General features: G+C 44.5%; 1 protein-coding gene across 1 annotated transcript in view; it reads left to right on the top strand.

Annotated features, from left to right (window-relative positions):
* Positions 1-18606, top strand: part of slc25a21 (solute carrier family 25 member 21) — a 92740-nt gene that overhangs the window by 71502 nt on the left and 2632 nt on the right. Inside the window, exons 4-9 of the mRNA XM_070979597.1 lie at positions 4705-4788; positions 13303-13369; positions 14116-14175; positions 16150-16257; positions 16374-16538; positions 18099-18280. Coding sequence (XP_070835698.1) covers positions 4705-4788; positions 13303-13369; positions 14116-14175; positions 16150-16257; positions 16374-16538; positions 18099-18280 — 666 coding nt within the window. The remainder of the gene's footprint in view (positions 1-4704; positions 4789-13302; positions 13370-14115; positions 14176-16149; positions 16258-16373; positions 16539-18098; positions 18281-18606) is intronic.

Below are 18606 nucleotides of genomic sequence, written 5' to 3'. Positions count from 1 at the left end.
CACAATAAAGGCCTCTGTAAAATCTCGTTTGCTTTTAAGCATCTGTGGGGTGCTTAGTGGCGCCCACAGCAGACTTCTGTGTCGTGGCGTCTCGAGACAGGGCTGAGACAAGATATTGCAGTGTAGTAATTGTGACTTCTCTCTGCAAGCATGCAGGGCAGTTGTCTTCTGTCTGGAGCGTCTTATAGCTAGTGGTTACCTGCTGTCAGGGGAGTCTCCAAAATCCTGCAGCATCTCCTCACATCAAAGCAGTAGTTATTGTCGCCGGCCTGAATCAGTCTATCGCCGGGTAGTCCTGACCTAACTTGTCTGGCCTGCCATCATCTGTCAGTGCTTCTGTTTTTCTGTTTTGCCCAGCCCTGGATTTGCATCTTTCTCCTCCACTGAAATTGGGAATCAGTCTAGTTCAGGTCTATTAAAGGAAGGTTCTGAGTAATGCTTGCAGACCTGCAGAAAAGGACATTTTTATGTTACGTCCACAGTTATATTTCTTGTACTGTTACATATGTTACATATACCTTCTGTAATTAAAATTATTGCTCAAACATTAGCACCGTGATTCCAGTTAACAGCATTTGGCAGAGGTTAAGAGACCCCAGTTTAAACACCCAAGAAATCCTCTCTGTTATGCAACCACTTACTGGAAATGTCAGTAAGGCTACTCGTTTTTTCCACCTATCTGCACCACTTCAGCATTAGTGGCTTTCTAAGTTTGCTGCAGTCCACTCTAACGTATAGAGTGATCCGTCAGTCAGCTCGAAGTTTGTAATGCTCAAAACATCTGAGTCTCAGTCTTGGTCTGGCCCTGCCTCGCCTGTCCTCGTGCTGTTTTATGCAGCTCTTTTCCTGCTCTTCCACGGTAACACAGCCTGATCTCGGGTCACTGAGGTCACGGTATATGAGCAGACATCTGGACCAGCAAACTGGTCCCAACATCACCGTAGGGAATCAGAGGAGTCAGTTTTATCGGAGTGCAAAAGGATCCAGAGTGACAGCCACTTTTTCTCCCTTATCCACACCGCAGCCTGCTCCATAACCTGGGCCGTCCCAGGTCCAGTAGGATCATGGTGCTGGTGTAACCCAACCTGGCCTGGTCCAGATCAAGCTCTGGCAGCCTGCCGTGTCACAAGCACCAAAGGTTTATCACTTCCCCTTTGCTCCCATCTTGCATCTTCTTCCCCTCGACCTTATTTTCCTATTCCTCTCTCCAAAGTTCTGTCTTTATTGGCCTCCTCCTGCTGCGCTCAAACACTTTTTTCCTTTAACAGTTCTGTCATAGATTCAATCAATATTTGTTTTCTTTTTTCATGTAATTGTGCAGTTGAAATCAACAATATTACATTTGTTTGGCAGATGCTTTCATCCAAAGCAACTCAGAATAAGTGCAAACCACGAAGGAGCAAAAGAGGAAGACCATCAAAAATTAGGAGTGTAAACAAGTAACTTAAAGCGTGTTCAGTGCTACAGTGCAAGTGCTCGACACCAAGTGTCATGCTACATACTGTTTTAAGCTCTTTTATTCATCAGACACACTTTTTAATCAGCGAGAGTCAGTCTGCACTGTCGTCAACAACAGTGAGTTGTCAAAACAAGCAACTATTGGATCCAAAGGAGACCCTTTTGATTTTGGTTACCCTCTTTCAGCCTTAACCACGATTGGATGGCTAAAGTCACGACTGGCCGCATTTGCCATGTTGGACTATTTAGGTCGGAAATGTGCTCTTAACCTCATGTACCAAATGCAATGGACTTCTACCATCTTTATGATCCCGCTCATTAAAATTAATTGTCTGGCTGTAAAAAATAGATTTGCCCTTTATGCTGCCTTCTGGATTGTCTTATGCACTTCAGATCTGTCATGAGAAATTGCTTTCATCCTTTCCCCCTGGTGATTCAGTTCTTCTTCCTCTTCTTCAATCATATATTTTGTCTCTCTCTTTTCTTTTTTTGTCAAAGCACTTGGCATTCCTAGAGGGAAGGCATGAGTGGATCAAGGCTCTCACTGTAGCAACCAGTCCAAATACACAGCAACACACATAAATCATAATGTTCAAACTTGGAGAAAATTGCACAATTTGAAATATTGCAGTATAATGGATATCATAAGGTAAGTACCTGTTGTAGAGTAGGTCATTATTTCTCTATATAGGGTGTTAATTTATATGTCGATCTGTCTGAATAGCCATAAATGTGATTTCACATCAGCCTTAATAGACCCTAAATTTTGAAGTGAGCAAGTCATCAAGTGTCACTGAGGGAATACCCCTCATTTAATAGGGCATATTTTTTAGGAGAGCTCCTAAAAAGCATGGTCTGCCCCTTTTTAAAAGATGGCCCATCAAGCCTCTGCCTTTTGATCAACCCGGTAACTCCCGTCTCTCCTTCCCATAGGCATTTTTTTAACACCGTCATTAATGAGCCCCACCTCAACATCGTGTCCTTTCTGAGGTGACAGCCCGTCTTGTTGGCCCCTGGTTCGAGCCCATTACCACCAGGGTCTGGGAGCGGACACGGCCTTGTAAGGCCCTCAAACACCGTGCCCCTGTCCATAAAAATACAAAGAATGGCGCTCTGGTTTGCTACTCCGCCCTCATTTACCTTTTTGACTTCTTTGTGGACGCCTCGAGTTTGTACTTTTATAGGCAGTGGAGGTCAGGTGGACGAGGTCTTCAGGATTATTTACCCTGTTGTCTCGTTCACAGAAGCACCAACCTGCCCTCGCCTTCACCCTCACCTGGGCAGCTCTGGGCCTGTAAAAGACAAACACAGAGAGAGTGGGATATGGGAAGGAAATGAAAGGAGGGGTCCTCTTGATGAACTCACAGGTCTCATCACCTCTGAGTATACTGTATCCCCACCAGTTTTCGCTGATGATTGAAGGGGATGCTCTGAGCGGTGCATTTTAAAGAAGCCCCAGGGTTTTCTGTCTGCAGAGTTTTACGATCCGCATGGCTGACTCCAAGGCCAAGTGAATCTGCCAGAGCCGTGGAGGCTATCTTGTGCTCTTCTTCAGCCAGCCAGTATATCGTCACCGAGGCCTTATTAACAGAAACTGGAGCTTTTTGTCTGTACAAATCTTCTAAAACAGGACATTCAACCAGAACTGATTGAAGCTTTGAGTCTTATTTTCCACTGTTGGTTGCTATGAAAAGCAGCATTAGCAGCTTCCTAGCCAGGGGCCTGATGGTTCCCCTGCTGTCACAAGTTCTTCTGGTCCTCCCTATTATCTCCCACTCCCTGGGCCTTGCTGTTTGGTCCCTGGCTTTTATGACGGGGTAGGAGAGGGCCATGAGGAAATGAGGTGACCCCAGGGTCACGAGTGGAGTCAGGGGGCTGGAACCGGACCACGGCCCTGCCAACCCCACTCTCTAAGGGCCGGCTCGTGTCGAGGCAGGCAAAGCAAAGGAGACAGGGGGAGACTGGGGACAGGGTCCCTTCCATCCTTGACCCTAGCATCATATGCCTTTAATTAAGCCAGATTTGAATATGTTTACAAGCCCCAGTAGTCTTAAATCTTCCGGGTCTTTGCCCCCCCTCTGCAGTCCTTATTCCACCATCCCCTCATACCTTGAGTCCTTCTTTTTCTTCTTCTCTTTAATATGGTGTCAGACATCTATTTATTATGCTGTTTTAACTGGTTTTCAGGAACAGGTTACAAGCTATTTGGGAATCCACCAAATAGGATTTGAGGGACACCCCTCTAAGATGTTAATCTGTTAGCGATATGAAAGGCCGCTCACCCCACTAAACCCCCCCTCTACTGGAACCTGGGGGCCCTTTATGGCCCCATCAGGCACCCGCATGGACGACTTACTGCTGACCTTGTGACCTGGCAGTTGAAGCCATATGAGGAGGGAATCTTTCTCTTGTCCTGTTCCCTCCTGCTCTCTTCGCCTCCGCCTGTTTCTGCCCTCAGAGTCCCTTCTTGACTATTTGCAGGAAAATTATTAAAATACTTAAAGTTGTTATCCATCACATTTTGAACCATGCTTGCATTTATTGTGTTTTGCTAATTAGTGAGTCTAAAATCACTGCTTAGTCTCATCAGACGAGTTAGTTTGACACGTTTTTTTGTTGGAGTGTGTTTAGGCCACGTGGCAGCATATAATGAGATCTCCTCTTATCGTCTCAATAGCTGAAACTCTTTATCTCTAACAGGCACCGTTTATGTTCATTCTTTCACCCCCAACCGGTCTCATGTAAAAGATTTACACACAGCTCACCAGCCTTTATTAGGGAGGTACCAGCGTATTTGCTATACAACAAAAACTCCTTCGACTGGCTCCATCATATTAAAAATTTACACGTAACTGAAGAGCTGTTACAATTGGGTTACTAGCATGTTAGTTGCTGAAAAGCTTGCTGCAATAGGCCTGGTCCTGGGGAGTTGGGTGGCTAATTGGATCGGTTGGGTTAAATAAATGTTTGAGTTCTCCCCTGCGCTGGGGGGACCTGGTGGAAGGAGCCTCTCATCTTGGCAGAGGAAGAAAAAACAGTGGATGAAAGGGAGAGGGGAGGAAAATAAGGAAGGAAATGAGCTCATTTATGAGACGAGATCAAATTATTTTGTGTGTGTTTTGCACCCAGGTGTCACAATGGTACAGTATATCATTACGGTCTGATACAGAAACTAGTTTGAATGTGATGCTGCTTCATGTTATATTTACAGTGATAGAGGCTTTAATGAGAACTCTGTCATTGCAGGTTCCAGATCCAAAGGGGAACCAGTGACCCCACCAGCTACAAGAGCCTGGGTGATTGCTTCAGGACCATCTTCCGCAGAGAGGGGTAAGTTATCCCCAACAATTGTTACTGACTACAGGACTACAGAAGGGTCATGAATTAGGCGTACAGCTTCTTCAGAGCACCAGTCTTCCTGGTTCCGACATGTAATTTCCCATTCTTCACTCAGATGGCCTTAGTGTTGAGGCATTCATTTTATGTAATAATGCACTTAATAAAACTTTATTTTTCTCTCAAGGGGCAATTTGTGGCACATGCATTTGCATACAGAAACAATTCATAGGCCGGCAGCGTCCACAGCACCACAAAGGCACAGCATGTGAAACAGAGCACAAGCTTTTATGATATATGCACTGCACTGTGAATCAGTTGAACTGGTGGTGTAGCTTCCATATTAAAGTATGTTTAGCCTCCATCAAAAATATTCTGCCGAGACCTAACGGTTGAATACATATGCCATAAAAGATATTATGAGTCATGCTGCTTTATTCAAATGCCACTAACAGTTGGTGGTCTAGTGCCTGGAAAGTCTTAGAGGTTTGGATCCTTTAAAACAGCCGTTGTGACTGTCAACAGCCCACAGAAATATCCTGAACCTGCCTTATCACTCATTGTACCTCACACTGGAAAGGAGTGCAGCTGCCGTTGGCTTAAAACCCAAGTGTAAAACTTTCACAACTAACTGAAGACAGTCCTCCAGCCATGCTCCCTCCTCCTCTGCCTGCCCTGTGACAGGACTGTGAGACAGTGCAGGTGCAGGAGAAAGTGGTTGCCACTCGCTCTGTTTACGGCGAGTCGACAGCTTTACAGCGGATATAAAGTTGATCTGCTGCGAGGTGTGAGCGAGCGCACGGTGAGAGAGGCCGGCTAGTGACAGTTGGAAGTCGTATCCTGGCTGTAGTTCAGACAGACACAACTATCCTGCTACAGTAGCTGTGCCCTCTTCACCTCACACACACACACACACACACACACACACACACACACACACACACACACACACACACCCCGTGTGAAATTTAATGCCTTTGTGCCTACATGCTCTTTGGGTGTGTCCTTTGGGAGTAGGTCCACATGAATTTCCACTGAACTCTCTGACAAAATAAAATGGTTGCCAAATTACACAGTATATACACCATCAACGGTGACATCTATTTGACTGTAGGTTTGCATAATAGAGCCACGGTAGGTGTCAGGGAGTCCCTGCAAGCAGAAGATCCACTTTCTTGTCGACCAATTATCACTCACAGTATATTTTTGCTGTGGCTGTAATCACTCCCCAGTAGCACATTGCGGATTACCTCCAGGCCAAACCACTTAGTTATAACTTATACAAATGGTGTTAGGCCCCACTGTTGTAGAATTATTATTAAAAATAAACATCTCCCGTCAGCTCATGGCAGGACCGAGCTAACGCCGGGCCTCACTCTCTCTCTGAGGTGATGAGGGAGGAAACCTGAGCTCCCAGCTCGAGCTCGGTGATTAAACTGTGGAGAGACATGGAAATGTGTGTGACACCGTCTATAAGACAGCCTGAAGCCTAGACATAATAACTACAACTATCATTTACTTTTTATGAAGCAGGAGGATACATTTTGAACACTTGTAGTTAAAAAATAACTGTTATGCTGTGGATTATTCCTATTACAAACTCAAACTTTTACGTTATGTTGTTATTAAATGTGGAAAATACAGCATGAAATCTTGTAGCCGTGCTCATAAGTGTGTGACAGCGTGAACTACGCTCACCAGCACTTGGTTGGTGTGTTGCCTTACAGGCCACGCTCCTTTTTCTGTTGCATGTGGGTGTAGCAGCATGAGCATGTGTTAAGTGTTTCCGTCTGGAGGGAAACAAAAAGACTCTATTCTCAAGCATTCTTTACCAGTGTGGTATCCAGAGACTGGGTCGGGACCCAAAGCACGGCCACAGGAATATTAAAAGGGTCCATGTATAACAGCAGAGCGCATTGGCTTGTATACAGTAGATCAATGACTAATGCCTGGAACTTGAGAGGGGGGGAGGGGGTGGTCTACTTCAGCTGGGACCACCCATGCAAAAAATGTCTGCGTTCATGGAAGTGTGAAGAAGTGCAGATAAGCATGTCCACCAGATTACACAGGTTTGACTACGGTGCAACAGGCATGACTTGTATGAAGCAACAATCATGCTAAAGGAAGAGTTCAACATTTTGGGAAACAGACTCATTTGCTTCTTTGCAAAGTGTTAAATGTTTTTATATGCGTGAAACAATATATGACATTTTCCTTAGTGAGTTTCAGAGATGCTCATTGGCAGATTGTGTTACCTTTGTTTCTAGTCTAGTCTTATTTATAGTACAGACCTGAGTGTTGATCTCAGCTAGTGAATAAGCATATTTCACAAAATGTCAAAATATTCCTGAAACCATATGTTCTCTGACTGAAAATGTTTGAGTACAATTCTTTCCAGGTGTAAACCGTTGATTTACTTCAGTGCCCAGTTCAACTTTCCACATTTAGGCAAAAGGACGCCGTTTAAAAGGTTATAATTCACCATTTCATCTTATGGACTGCGCCAAATTCACCAAAATGTGGTTGGCTCATCATATCATAGCAGCGAAGAAATTCACCTCCAGTAATCAATTATCAGTCAGATAAGATCAGACTTTATTGATCCGATTCTGGGGAAATCCTCTTGTGACAACAGCAGAATGAAACGGTGAAAACAGAAGTTGAACAAATAGACAAAAAAGATACCAAATAAAATCAGCTATGGAGGCTGTGTACATTATATACAAACCCACGTCCACTTCCCCTCTCAAATCCATAATTATCACTTTCTGTTCTTACTTGAGATGTGAATTAATAATCATATCTACCTCATGGAGTGCATGATCCAGCTTTGTGCCTTTACCTTGGGAAACCCGGTCACTGGTGGTTCATATTGTCCCTGTCAGTGACAATGTCAAGGTTACAGTAGACACTGGGAAAGTGGAAATATTTGCAGATGAAGCACGCCAGTTGTTTACATGTTAAAATGTTCCCCGGGGCAGCTCATATTTCCCATGGATTTCCTCACAGCAGTGCTGTGAAAATGAGCTAAGTCGGCTGCAGACACTGATTTTCGTGTTGTGTTTACTTTCTTATGTAAATGATCTTTCACTTCTCTTTATGCTTGCACATTCCTGCTGCTCTGAATTTGTGCTTCGTGGATGTTATTGGTCGGTTTATTTAATCCGTGGTGACGATCGTGTTGTGTCAGTGCTGCACTCCTCCGCAGATGGATGGAGGCTGTTACAAAGGAAAGGTTTATGAAAATGAAAGACAAATCATACACACACACACACACACACACACACACACACACACACATCCATCTTGCCCCCCCCCTCGTCCCTCGCTCCGTGTCAGGAGGCCATTTGTTTAGGAAAGCCAAAAAGGGACTTAGTGAGTACTTTACATTGGAAATCAAATTAGGATTCAAATGATGGCCACTCACTAGAGGCCATATTTGTTCTGTAACAAATTTCACTCCTTCTTCATCACCTGGTGGCTCCCCAGCCTGACCACACCCGGGAAATCTGTGGCCACCATTTGCATGAACAAAGAGAGCAGAGGGAAGGGTCTTCCGTCTGACTGGGATAATATGTTTACACAAACGATACGAGGGATTAATTACTGGCTTCAAAGAGGGACTCTCCACGGCCATAATCCCTCACTCCAGTGATATTATAATGGCTCGATTACCTGGAGCCATCACCACGCGTGTAACTTCAGATGCTGATAAAATAGGTTGGCTCTGTCACCTGATGGCAAGTGTTTTGATAATTAGTTGTGGTTGACTGCAGTTTTTGGAAGGCGGCCTCGCTGCTGTGTATTCTGTGCGAGTGTGATGGCTTGTCCTTCTCAGGTTATATATGCAGTAGCAAGGTGTGCCAGCAGCAAAAATATTTACACTTGGACGCAATCAGCTAAGATCATCTCTGTTGACTTGTAAAGAATGTTGCCATAACAGAGCCGGTGCTGCTGTTCACAGGATACAGTCGCTCATGCCACGTTGTCCTCTCTGTCCACAGACCTGTGTTTAGTATCAATACGCACTCCCTTATACTTTCTCTTCTGCTGTAACCTGCATGCAGCCAAGTGGAAGGGGATGTGCTGTCTGTAATGTGCACGTTAACAGATTCTGCTGCTCTCATCCCCAAGCCCATTCATTCCTCCTGAGGATCATCTTTAAAACAAGCAATGGATATATATACTTCCATTTTTTTTTAAATAGGCTAAATCCTTTCCTACAGCAGCTGGGCACTGTGGTTTGTAGCTAATTTTACTCGAACAGGAGTAAAGAGTGCATTTCTGTGGGACTACAGATGGTAGGATGGCCCACAGTGTAATCCCTCCCTTCACCGTCAATGTGCGTCCACAAAAACAGTTTTTTCCACTGACAAGCTCAGATTGTTATTCTGTGTGTCTGACAACATTACGGACGTGACCCTGCAGAGATAAACCTTTTTGTTAAAGAATAAGATAATTTTTTGTTTAACTGGAAACTGTTGTAATATGGCTCTCACCAAAGCCACCAGACTCCATTCACACAAACAGTCATTTTATCATTGTAGACAGAAACAAAATAAAACTCACCAAAACTGTCTCGGTTCATCGTTCAGGGTTCCAACAGTGACCACCAACTCTAGTTTGGTTGAAATAAAACCTTAATTCGCCAAATGAGGAGAGGAGCGAGAGGGAGGGGGGCATCACAGAATTAGCATGAGGAAACCCTGACAGTATTTTCACATCTAACTCGGAAATTGTTTTAGTTTCCTCTGACATTATGAGAGATTTGAATAGGTCAGAAGAAAACGGTTACTGTCAGACAACAGAAACCCTGCTTCCAGACGGCATTGATGATGTGACAGGTGGTCGTGATGTAGCTCACTTTGACTTTTAGCTCATCCTTCTTCTCCTCAAAGTGTTTTTTAGTGTGTTTAGTCACAGTAGATCTCTATGACATCACACACTCAGACATGAGGTACTGAACAACTCTCTGAATCTCTCGCTCTCTACCTCACTGATTGGCAGCATTTAGGTTTCAATCATACAGCACAGCAACTGGTTGACAGCTCAGACAGGCGTGTGTCACACTGTGTGTGTGTATGCAAATTAACCCATCGTGCATCACCAGTCAAAAACATTCTTGGTGGTTATGCAATTAATGGTTAGCCATTGACATCCGTCGTTCATCCTGATGAGGGAACACGTCACTCAGTACAGCAATGTGGCTCATTGATGTGTGAATAGTTTTGGACAACAATGGAGGTCTGTGGCATGGAGGAATGTGATATATCAGGCTTTGACTACGCAGACAATTCTTGACAGTACATCTGTTCGTTGTTGTTTTTTGGTCTTTTCACGGGATCTGTTGTCAGCAAGAAAAAATGAAGTCTGGTTGATATTTTTCTCCTAACAGTTAAAAAGAAAAAGCGACTTCATCAGCTTCACCACAAAACCTCACCAGCAACGCTGTTTCTGAAGTGTTTGCTTCTCAAAAAACGATTTGAAAGGTTGTGAACAACGTGCGTTTAGCTTTTTCCACGAGTGGAATAATTGCTCATGGAAAAAAATCCCCAAAGACATGTGGAGCCCTGATAAGCAGCTGGTCACCACAGACTATGTTAATGCTGGGATAGAAACTTGGTCCCTCAGATATAAATAGACACCTTGTTGGTCATGTTGTTCACCGTCTGAACTCACTGGTAGACGTGCTTCACTCACCCTGACGTTAGGTCTTTACCAAACTGTGGTCTCACATATTATGATGTATGTCACAAATACACAGTTTGGAGAAATACTTCATCATAAATAGAAATGCACGAGGGTGGGGATAATAATTTAATTGACCCCTGCAGCACCTCGAACATCTGTATGAGATCCAGAGTGGGAGACGATGTTGTTGTGTTTGCTGTTGCTCTTGTTTAAAGATTTAAAGACCTGTCGTACCTGTTCCACTTTGAGGCAGTCCCCTTAAAACAACATTTAAGAATGAGAGCAGAAGTAAAAGTAGCCTGCCGTTGCCAATGACTGTTTGTTACCTTCACAGCAGCGAATGACTCAGCGGCATCCGATGTCTCAGGTGTGCCATGTTTCACACCTGGAGCCTAAACCACAGGCACTTCTGTATTGTTCCCCACTAATGTCACAGATAAGTGGGGTGTGAGGAAGGCGGTTGTGACAAAAAGGCTGTTAAGACAACTTGTCTGATGTCCTCCGCCCATGTTTTCACTAATTTGAAGAGTGCACTTGTATGCATTTCTGAATGTATACGAAACACGCTTTGTGCCCTCGTAGCAAAACAGAAAATATACTGCTGTCTTCTTACACGTGTGCATCAAAGACTTCTCGAACGCCTCCTCTGTTGTTATGGCAGTCAGTATCAACCAACAGCTTTTTAGAAACAGAAATCATAACTTCCTCTCTGTGATATTCCCAATTGAATGATTTAATTTAAAATGTTGCTTTTTAATATTTCACTTTTAGATGAATACAGGATTTTTTAGATCTGTTGTGTTGTCCTGACTCTCATTCAGACATTTGTGTACATGTCGGAAAATTTCAATCACATTTCTGTCTGCTTTAACATATGTGTTTGAAGAGAATTTGCATAGAACTAACAATCTAACCAGACCGTCATTTACTCTGTAAATATACTCCATAAAATGGACTGCTTACAAAATACCGTCTGTGTAAAATGTAGGCATGCATCTTTATATACATAACTCACTGTATCATTTTATTATTTTTCCTGTCTCCAAGTATGCTTTAAATCATGGCTGGACGTATGATTGAGCAAAGGCAAACTACCAAATTGACTAAAATTATACAGCTACCGCCTTTTCAAACATCCAGTATATCAAATGCTGAAATAAACTCTTAAATCATTTGCTCCGCAGATTCCTGGAGAACTTGTTTGCCAGGGTTTGTGGTCTGAAAATATATCTTGGTCGTTATGTTGCCAAACAGCAGCAATGTACTTTCTGTTTCCATTTTGTGAGCTCGGTACAGTATAGCAGTCTGTATTCAGTATCAGAGAGTTGATTCCTCTTTTAATTGTATGTATTTGCAGTGCTTTTTTTTAAAAGACCATAACAGGGTAAAATTAAAACTCCTTAAAAGGCAAGTTCATTTATTTTATGTCTTTTGAAGGAGCTTTGTCATGTCTGAGAAAATAACTCTCATCATGTCATTAAGGTTAGCTCAGCTTGGGCTTGGAGACAACACATTTATAGCAGGAAAGCCTGTATTACCAGCTGAAGGTGTTTGAAAGACGAGAATTCAGCAGGCAAAGAGGGCCTTAAAGGACTATTTGTTGCATCATGGGAGATGTAGGATCCAGCTTTTTGGAGCTTGACATATTCTGGGAAATGCAAGCCAGCATGTCTCAGCCTCTGCTGCACCAATTCTGACCATTATTTCCTTCAGTCTGTCTCTTGTAACTCCTCCATCTTTATGGAAGTGCAGCTCTAAAGTGTCCCTTTAACATTTGTGGTGATTTTCAAATGTTTGCTGTACAACAAGCGGCACGGTGGCGCAGCAGGTAGTGTGTGTGCCGGTTCGATTCCCGGGTCAGGCGGGGCCTTTCTGTGTGAAGTCTGCATGTTCTTCCTGTGCGTGCCTGGGTTCTCTCCAGGTTCTCCGGCTTCCTCCCACAGACCAAAAACATGCTCTTTTAACTCTAAATTGTCCTTAGGTGTGAGTGTGAGCGTGAATGGTTGTCTGTCTTGTGTGTTGCCCTGCGATCAACTGGCGAGCGGTCCAGGGTGTCCCCCGCCTCTCGCCCGCTGACAGCTGGTATAGGCTCCAGCCCCCCCGCAACCCCAAAAGGGATAGGCGGTATAGAAAACGGATGGATGGATGCTGTACAACAGAGGGTTAGATGTTGATTTCTCACAGCTCCTGCCAGACAAATCAACAAGCAGACGTTTGAACCTTACCTAAGTCAAAATACAATCAAAACTCCTCTCAGTTGCCAATTTATTAGGTCCATCCACCTCATGCAGTCTGTCATGTTCAGTTTTTGTTGAAACTGTATAACTTAATGTTCCTTTTTGAGGCTGTTGAATTGTATTACAGTATGCAGAGAGCTGTTTCTTTTATATAACCTATGGGATGGACAAAATATCGGAAACACCAGTCAGTGTTGCTCCATATAATTCAACAGCACAAAAACTGAACACCAGAACCTTCAAGAAACGAGGATTTATTATTGCACGGTTTTTGCCTAAGATGCATACACTATAACGAATGTAACAGGCAGCTGGAATGTCTCTGCATGGATGTTTGTAATGTGGCTGAACTGATCCTTTAATGCCCCGCTGTAGCAGACCTCACAGTGATAACGGAGCCGGTTCTGATTCTCCATGTGGACGCCACTTTGGACAAAAGTGTCACCAAATGAATAAATGTAAATGATGGATTCCAGGCCTAAATTTAAAATTAAGGGACTACTAGGAGAATTTTTGGCTTAAATAATTATCTATCAAAATATAAGGAGCTCGTGTAACGTTTTATTTCCTCTTTCCGCAGAATCTTTGGCTTCTATAAGGGAATCCTGCCTCCGATCCTCGCAGAGACGCCAAAGAGGGCGGTGAAGGTGAGATGAAGGATGTGCACGTTGGTTAATAGAAAACCGCAAAGCTTCTCGAGCTACCATGCAACGCCCAGGCTCTGGTTTCACTGTGAACTCCTCTACTGCCATATGAAAACACTCCAACCACAGTTGCTCTAACATGGTACACACATGTTGATCAAACACATGACGCCCTCCGCCGTGTCTGCCTCCTCAGCCACTCCTGTTTGTTCTGTTGGCCTACCAAATATTGACTTACAAGCATTTATAGCGACCCTGATCCCCATCTTTTGATATTTGTTTCATGGCTTAGCATCTCTTGCTTTACACCAACGTATAATGGGGTGACGAGGGGCGGGAGGGCGCCTGATGCCTGGCGTGGAGCTGCTCTGTAATGAGATGCTGGAGACGAGGATGTGTGAACTTTAAAAGTAAGCGCTCACACTGAGAAGATGGGGTAATCGCTCACACAGTGAACAAAGCTGGCTGATGGTGAGAAACGTCTGGAGCGAAGACTTGAAGCAAATTAAAGCTCCGATTAAAACACCTCTGCTGGCATTTTGCCCTTTGCTCCGATGCACAAATCAGTGGACGTGTCTCCTTTTGAGAGCGTGCTTCAGACTTTTCTCTTTTGTGTGTTGTCATGCGCTGCTTTTAACAGTGTGTGTACAGGCGTAGTTTATGTGGGCGAGTTATGTGTGTGGAGATGTCAGCGTATGAATGCGCTGTGACTTTCTGACAGCTCATTTGTCCTGATCTGTCCTCTGCAGTTTTTCACCTTTGAGCAATACAAGAAGCTGCTGAATCTGACCCCTTTGTCTCCCGGTGTGGTGAGTCTCACACACAGAAGCACCTGAATACACTCTCACCTGAAAAATAAACAAACATGCACACAGGTCCAGGAAAAGCGTTAACACCCAGTGTCAAAAATCAACCTTCCAGCTCACCTGCCAAACGCTGGTAAAACAAAGACAAATGCCAAGAATAATTTCACCAGCCGAATACGTTCATGTAAATTTTCCTGTCAATGCAGGGCTGTGAGCGTATGGGTTTCATTACCGTTTCATGTACAAATACACGCAATGCTTGAGTACACTTTAAGAATTTATTACACATTTTACATTTTCTTTATGTGGCTACTCACCTGCTAACCCTAACTTGAGCATAATGTGTCTACTACTGCTAGCCTAAAACAACGTTTGCTCTGTTTTCTTAGTCTGTTCTGTGAGTTTACTGTCGTGTCAAATACAAAATTGGCATAATGCCGTAACAGAAGATCATCTAATCAAACAAACTGTATGTACTGACAACAGTTTTCTAAAGTGTTCCTGAGTCCATGTGGTAACATCCTTCATCCAATCATGTGTTCACAAAGTGGTGAACCTCGCTCCATCCTCGCTCGCGAATGACTGAGCCTTTCCAGGATGCCCCTTTCACACCCAATCATGATACTATCACCTGTTACCAATCAACCTGTTTACCTGTGGGATGAACCATGGGAAAATTAGAGCTCTTTTTAATGTAATATTCAAAGCAATACGGTGCAGTTCCCATCAATAAATGCATGAACACTTAAAACAGTGTAAACTTGTCACTTAAACCTCGAAGCCATCGCTACGTCTTAAAAGTGGCGTGCTGGATTAAAGCCAGAGTCGTGACAAACATGACACTGTCCTAATGAACAGACACCGCTCCGTGTTTGTCTGGTATACAAGGTTCCATCCTTTTCTATCTAATCTGGTCTCTGTTACATTGAGTCAGAGTGAGTTTTAAGCCACATGTGCTTGCGTTGCTGAGGTGTGGTCACCACACACCACCTTTCAGGTGGAAGCCAAGTGTCAGGCATGATGGATGGCTCACCTGTAAGGCAGCGTGGAGGCCGCCCCAGCACGACGCGTATCCTCGTTTTGTTTTCACAGCCATTGGTGGAGAAATGTTTACCTGTCCCATCCATCATGCTCTCCTCCACCTCCTCCTCTATCTCTTCATCTTCCTCTTCCTCAAGTGCCTCCAACCCCATTTCCCCCAGAGGCCCTCGCGTATCAAGTACTGTAATCATCAGATCATTAGCGTGAGCGAATTACAGATTGGTTCTGAATGGCTCTCTCTCTCTCACTCTCTCTCTCTCCTGTTCAGCATGGCACAGCTGAATGCCTTCACTCTGATTAATGAGGACACACACAGTAATAATACAAATAAGGAATTAAACCCTGGCTGCCTGGCTGTGTAAACATCGCAAGGCATGTCTGAGAGGATGGGTCCCGGGGCTCTGACAGCAGGATAAAGAGGCAGGAAGAGTAATGAGCTATAGACACGATCTTGACATGTTCCCATTACGCTTCTCTGTGAGCATGCATACACGTACACACACTTACATGCAGACACACACAGCTCCACATACATGTCGGGGAAATTAGGTATTTTCTATATTAGAAAATAACTTAATATTATACTTAGTTTTGCTTCCTTGAATTAAAAATTTCCTTTTAATGAAGAACCTTAAACACATTTCTACTTCCTTCACCTTCGTCTCCTCCCTGTCTGTCATCTAACGTTTTGTCAAATCATAACAAACACAGGTGTCTTGTGTGTCTTCAAACATTTGTCAAGCGGCAACAATGACGGTCGTGACAGAAACACTTGTCCATTTCAGACGAGACAAAAAGACTCAGGGAACAAGTTCTGCAGCCCGGACACGCTGACAGTCTTCCTGATTGTCTGCATCAGTTTGTCTGTTTTGCTCTGTCTCTACTAAAATATAATCACACTCTCACCCCTTCATGATATTCCCGTCTCCCCTCCAGGCGCTGTCTGTAGCTGGGCTCGGCGCAGGCTTGACTGAGGCTGTTGTCGTCAATCCATTCGAAGTGGTGAAAGTCAGTCTGCAGGCCAACAGAGACTCCTTCAAAGAGGTCGGTGGAAATAAAATAGCATCTTAACTCGTAACGTGTTGGTGATGTGCTCTTTTCTCTCGCAGCCCGGTGCAGTTTTAGTCAGCATTTGACGTGTGTTTCTTTTGATTTCACAGCAACCCTCCTCATTCGCTCAAGCAAGACGCATAATTAAGACGGACGGATTCGGACTGAAGGGCCTGAATAAAGGATTAACGTCAACACTGGGACGCCATGGAGTTTTCAACATGATCTACTTTGGCTTCTACTTCAATGTCAAGGATGCCATCCCTACCAGCCCGGTAATATGCCAATCAGATCTGAAATCGCACTCTGACCTCCGACTGCAAACCCACGCCAAGTGGCTGGTGTTTGTAACCTTGACTACACCTAATTTTTTGTTGCCTTGGGGCTATATGATACACACGTGTGCCAGCCACCTCATCATTTGAGAACTGCAAGTGTTTGACAGTATGATTAGTTAGCCTGCCTGCCATGGCAGGGAGGAAGCAAAAATCAGAGAGGAGCTTGTAAGATCAGCCCCGCTAATACCTCGTCTGTTTGCTCCTCATAACATCCTCAAAGTTTCAGATTACACATCCGGCAGGGCCTGATGGCCCAAACAAAAGTTAATTTTGTTTAATGGAAACGTTACCATACGCCGGTTCCACATGTACAAACTGGGAGCATTAGATTAACTCCAATGAACTAATTGGAAGCAGACAACGATACTATTTTCAAGAGAAGGTTACAGTGGGAGCCCAGACTCTGCTATATTTTCAACATTTTTCCAGTGACGCATGGTGCACAGAGAACCAAGTGGTCATCCTCTGTGAATGATAATTATGTGGCTGGATGACCCAAATAGCTCTCTTCTTAGATTGTGGCCGTCGCTTTTGGGAACGATCCATTGATGGGACGATCTTGTTTGTGAGAGGCTAACGACGGCTATTGTTGAGGCAGAAAAGGATAAATATTGTGGCGTCCGACAGCTTACAGGCTGAGCTGATAGTGGCGTTTCTCCAAAGCCCGTTTGTCAGCAGCATGAGCAATGAGCTCTCGGCTCAAACATGTCCGTACTCAAATCGAGCCGGCCAGGCTTGGCCTTCTCTCATATCTCCATTTTAATAGCGCGGGGGAGGCAGATAGCACACTGCCATCATTCACAAGCCAATGTGTGAGGAGATGTTTGCTTAAGGCTGTTAGGAAGTGGGTTGATGGGTGTACTTAGGCCACGGGTATGTTACCCCCTTCCCCACATCCCACTTGAAAAAAACAGAAGAAGTGGGATTAGCTGTTGATTTACCTCGGCTCTCAGGGTGTCCAGCCGCTTGAGAAAGGCCTGGACCAGAGAGGCTGCTGTCATTTGTAAAAATATCCCGGCCAATTAGCTGTCAGAGCTCTCTGAGTCTGGGCTTCTTTGGTACAGTAATACCCCTGTGCCGAGTCACAGCCCAATTACCCAAATTGTCCCCATATGCCTCCCCAGTCTGCCTGCATGCACCCTGTTTATAAATCCTCTGTCTTGGCTCCCCAAAGAACATGTGCTTCTCTTCAGCCAATCAGAACACTGCACCACAGTCAGGAAGCACTAATCTGCCCCCCGCTACCATAAAATGATCAGGGCTTTCATGCCAGCTTTGCAATCATATGCACAAGCCCCATCATGCTCTCCTCCAGTTTACCCACATACATGCACACTATGTCTCATCACTTATTTTGTTCACTCTGCGGCACTACTTCCTCTCTGTTGCTCTCAGTTTTATGTTTTGTGCCAATATATTTCACACCAGGTGTCCACTCTAGAGATATTTCCAGTAAAACGGCGCTCATTTAATCTTGTATCTTTTCTTCTGTACCAGGACCCAACCCTGGAGTTCCTGAGGAAGTTCGCTATCGGCCTGGTGTCCGGGACCATCTCCTCCTGCGTGAACATTCCCTTCGACGTCGCCAAGAGCCGCATCCAAGGCCCCCAGCCTGTGCCCGGAGAGATCAAGTACCGCACCTGCTTCCAGACCATGGCCCTGGTGTACCGGGAGGAAGGGTATGAACACAGGGGTGGGGTGGGGGGGATAAGTCAGTGATCCTCAGAGCAAAACTTGAAACTGTCACTGATGCATCCAAGAATTAATGAGGCACTTTGCCTGCTTTTTTAGCAATTGATCGTTGGTTACCTGCCAAAGCGGCTATCAGAGAAGATAAATTATACCAGCTGCAGCTACAAGTTAGCCAGGTTTGATAGTGCAGTGAGTTTCCTTCACTAACTACAACAGAAGTGCACAAGTAGCTCTATGCAAAGCTGTGATCTGATGAATGGAAACCGAGTAGTGACGTTACATTCTGGTCTGTATTCCCCTCGTGTGTGATCGT

Source organism: Chaetodon trifascialis, chromosome 14 (genome assembly GCF_039877785.1).
Source record: "Chaetodon trifascialis isolate fChaTrf1 chromosome 14, fChaTrf1.hap1, whole genome shotgun sequence".
NCBI classification, from domain to species: Eukaryota; Metazoa; Chordata; class Actinopteri; order Chaetodontiformes; family Chaetodontidae; genus Chaetodon; species Chaetodon trifascialis.
This window is presented reverse-complemented; position numbering and strand designations above follow the sequence as displayed.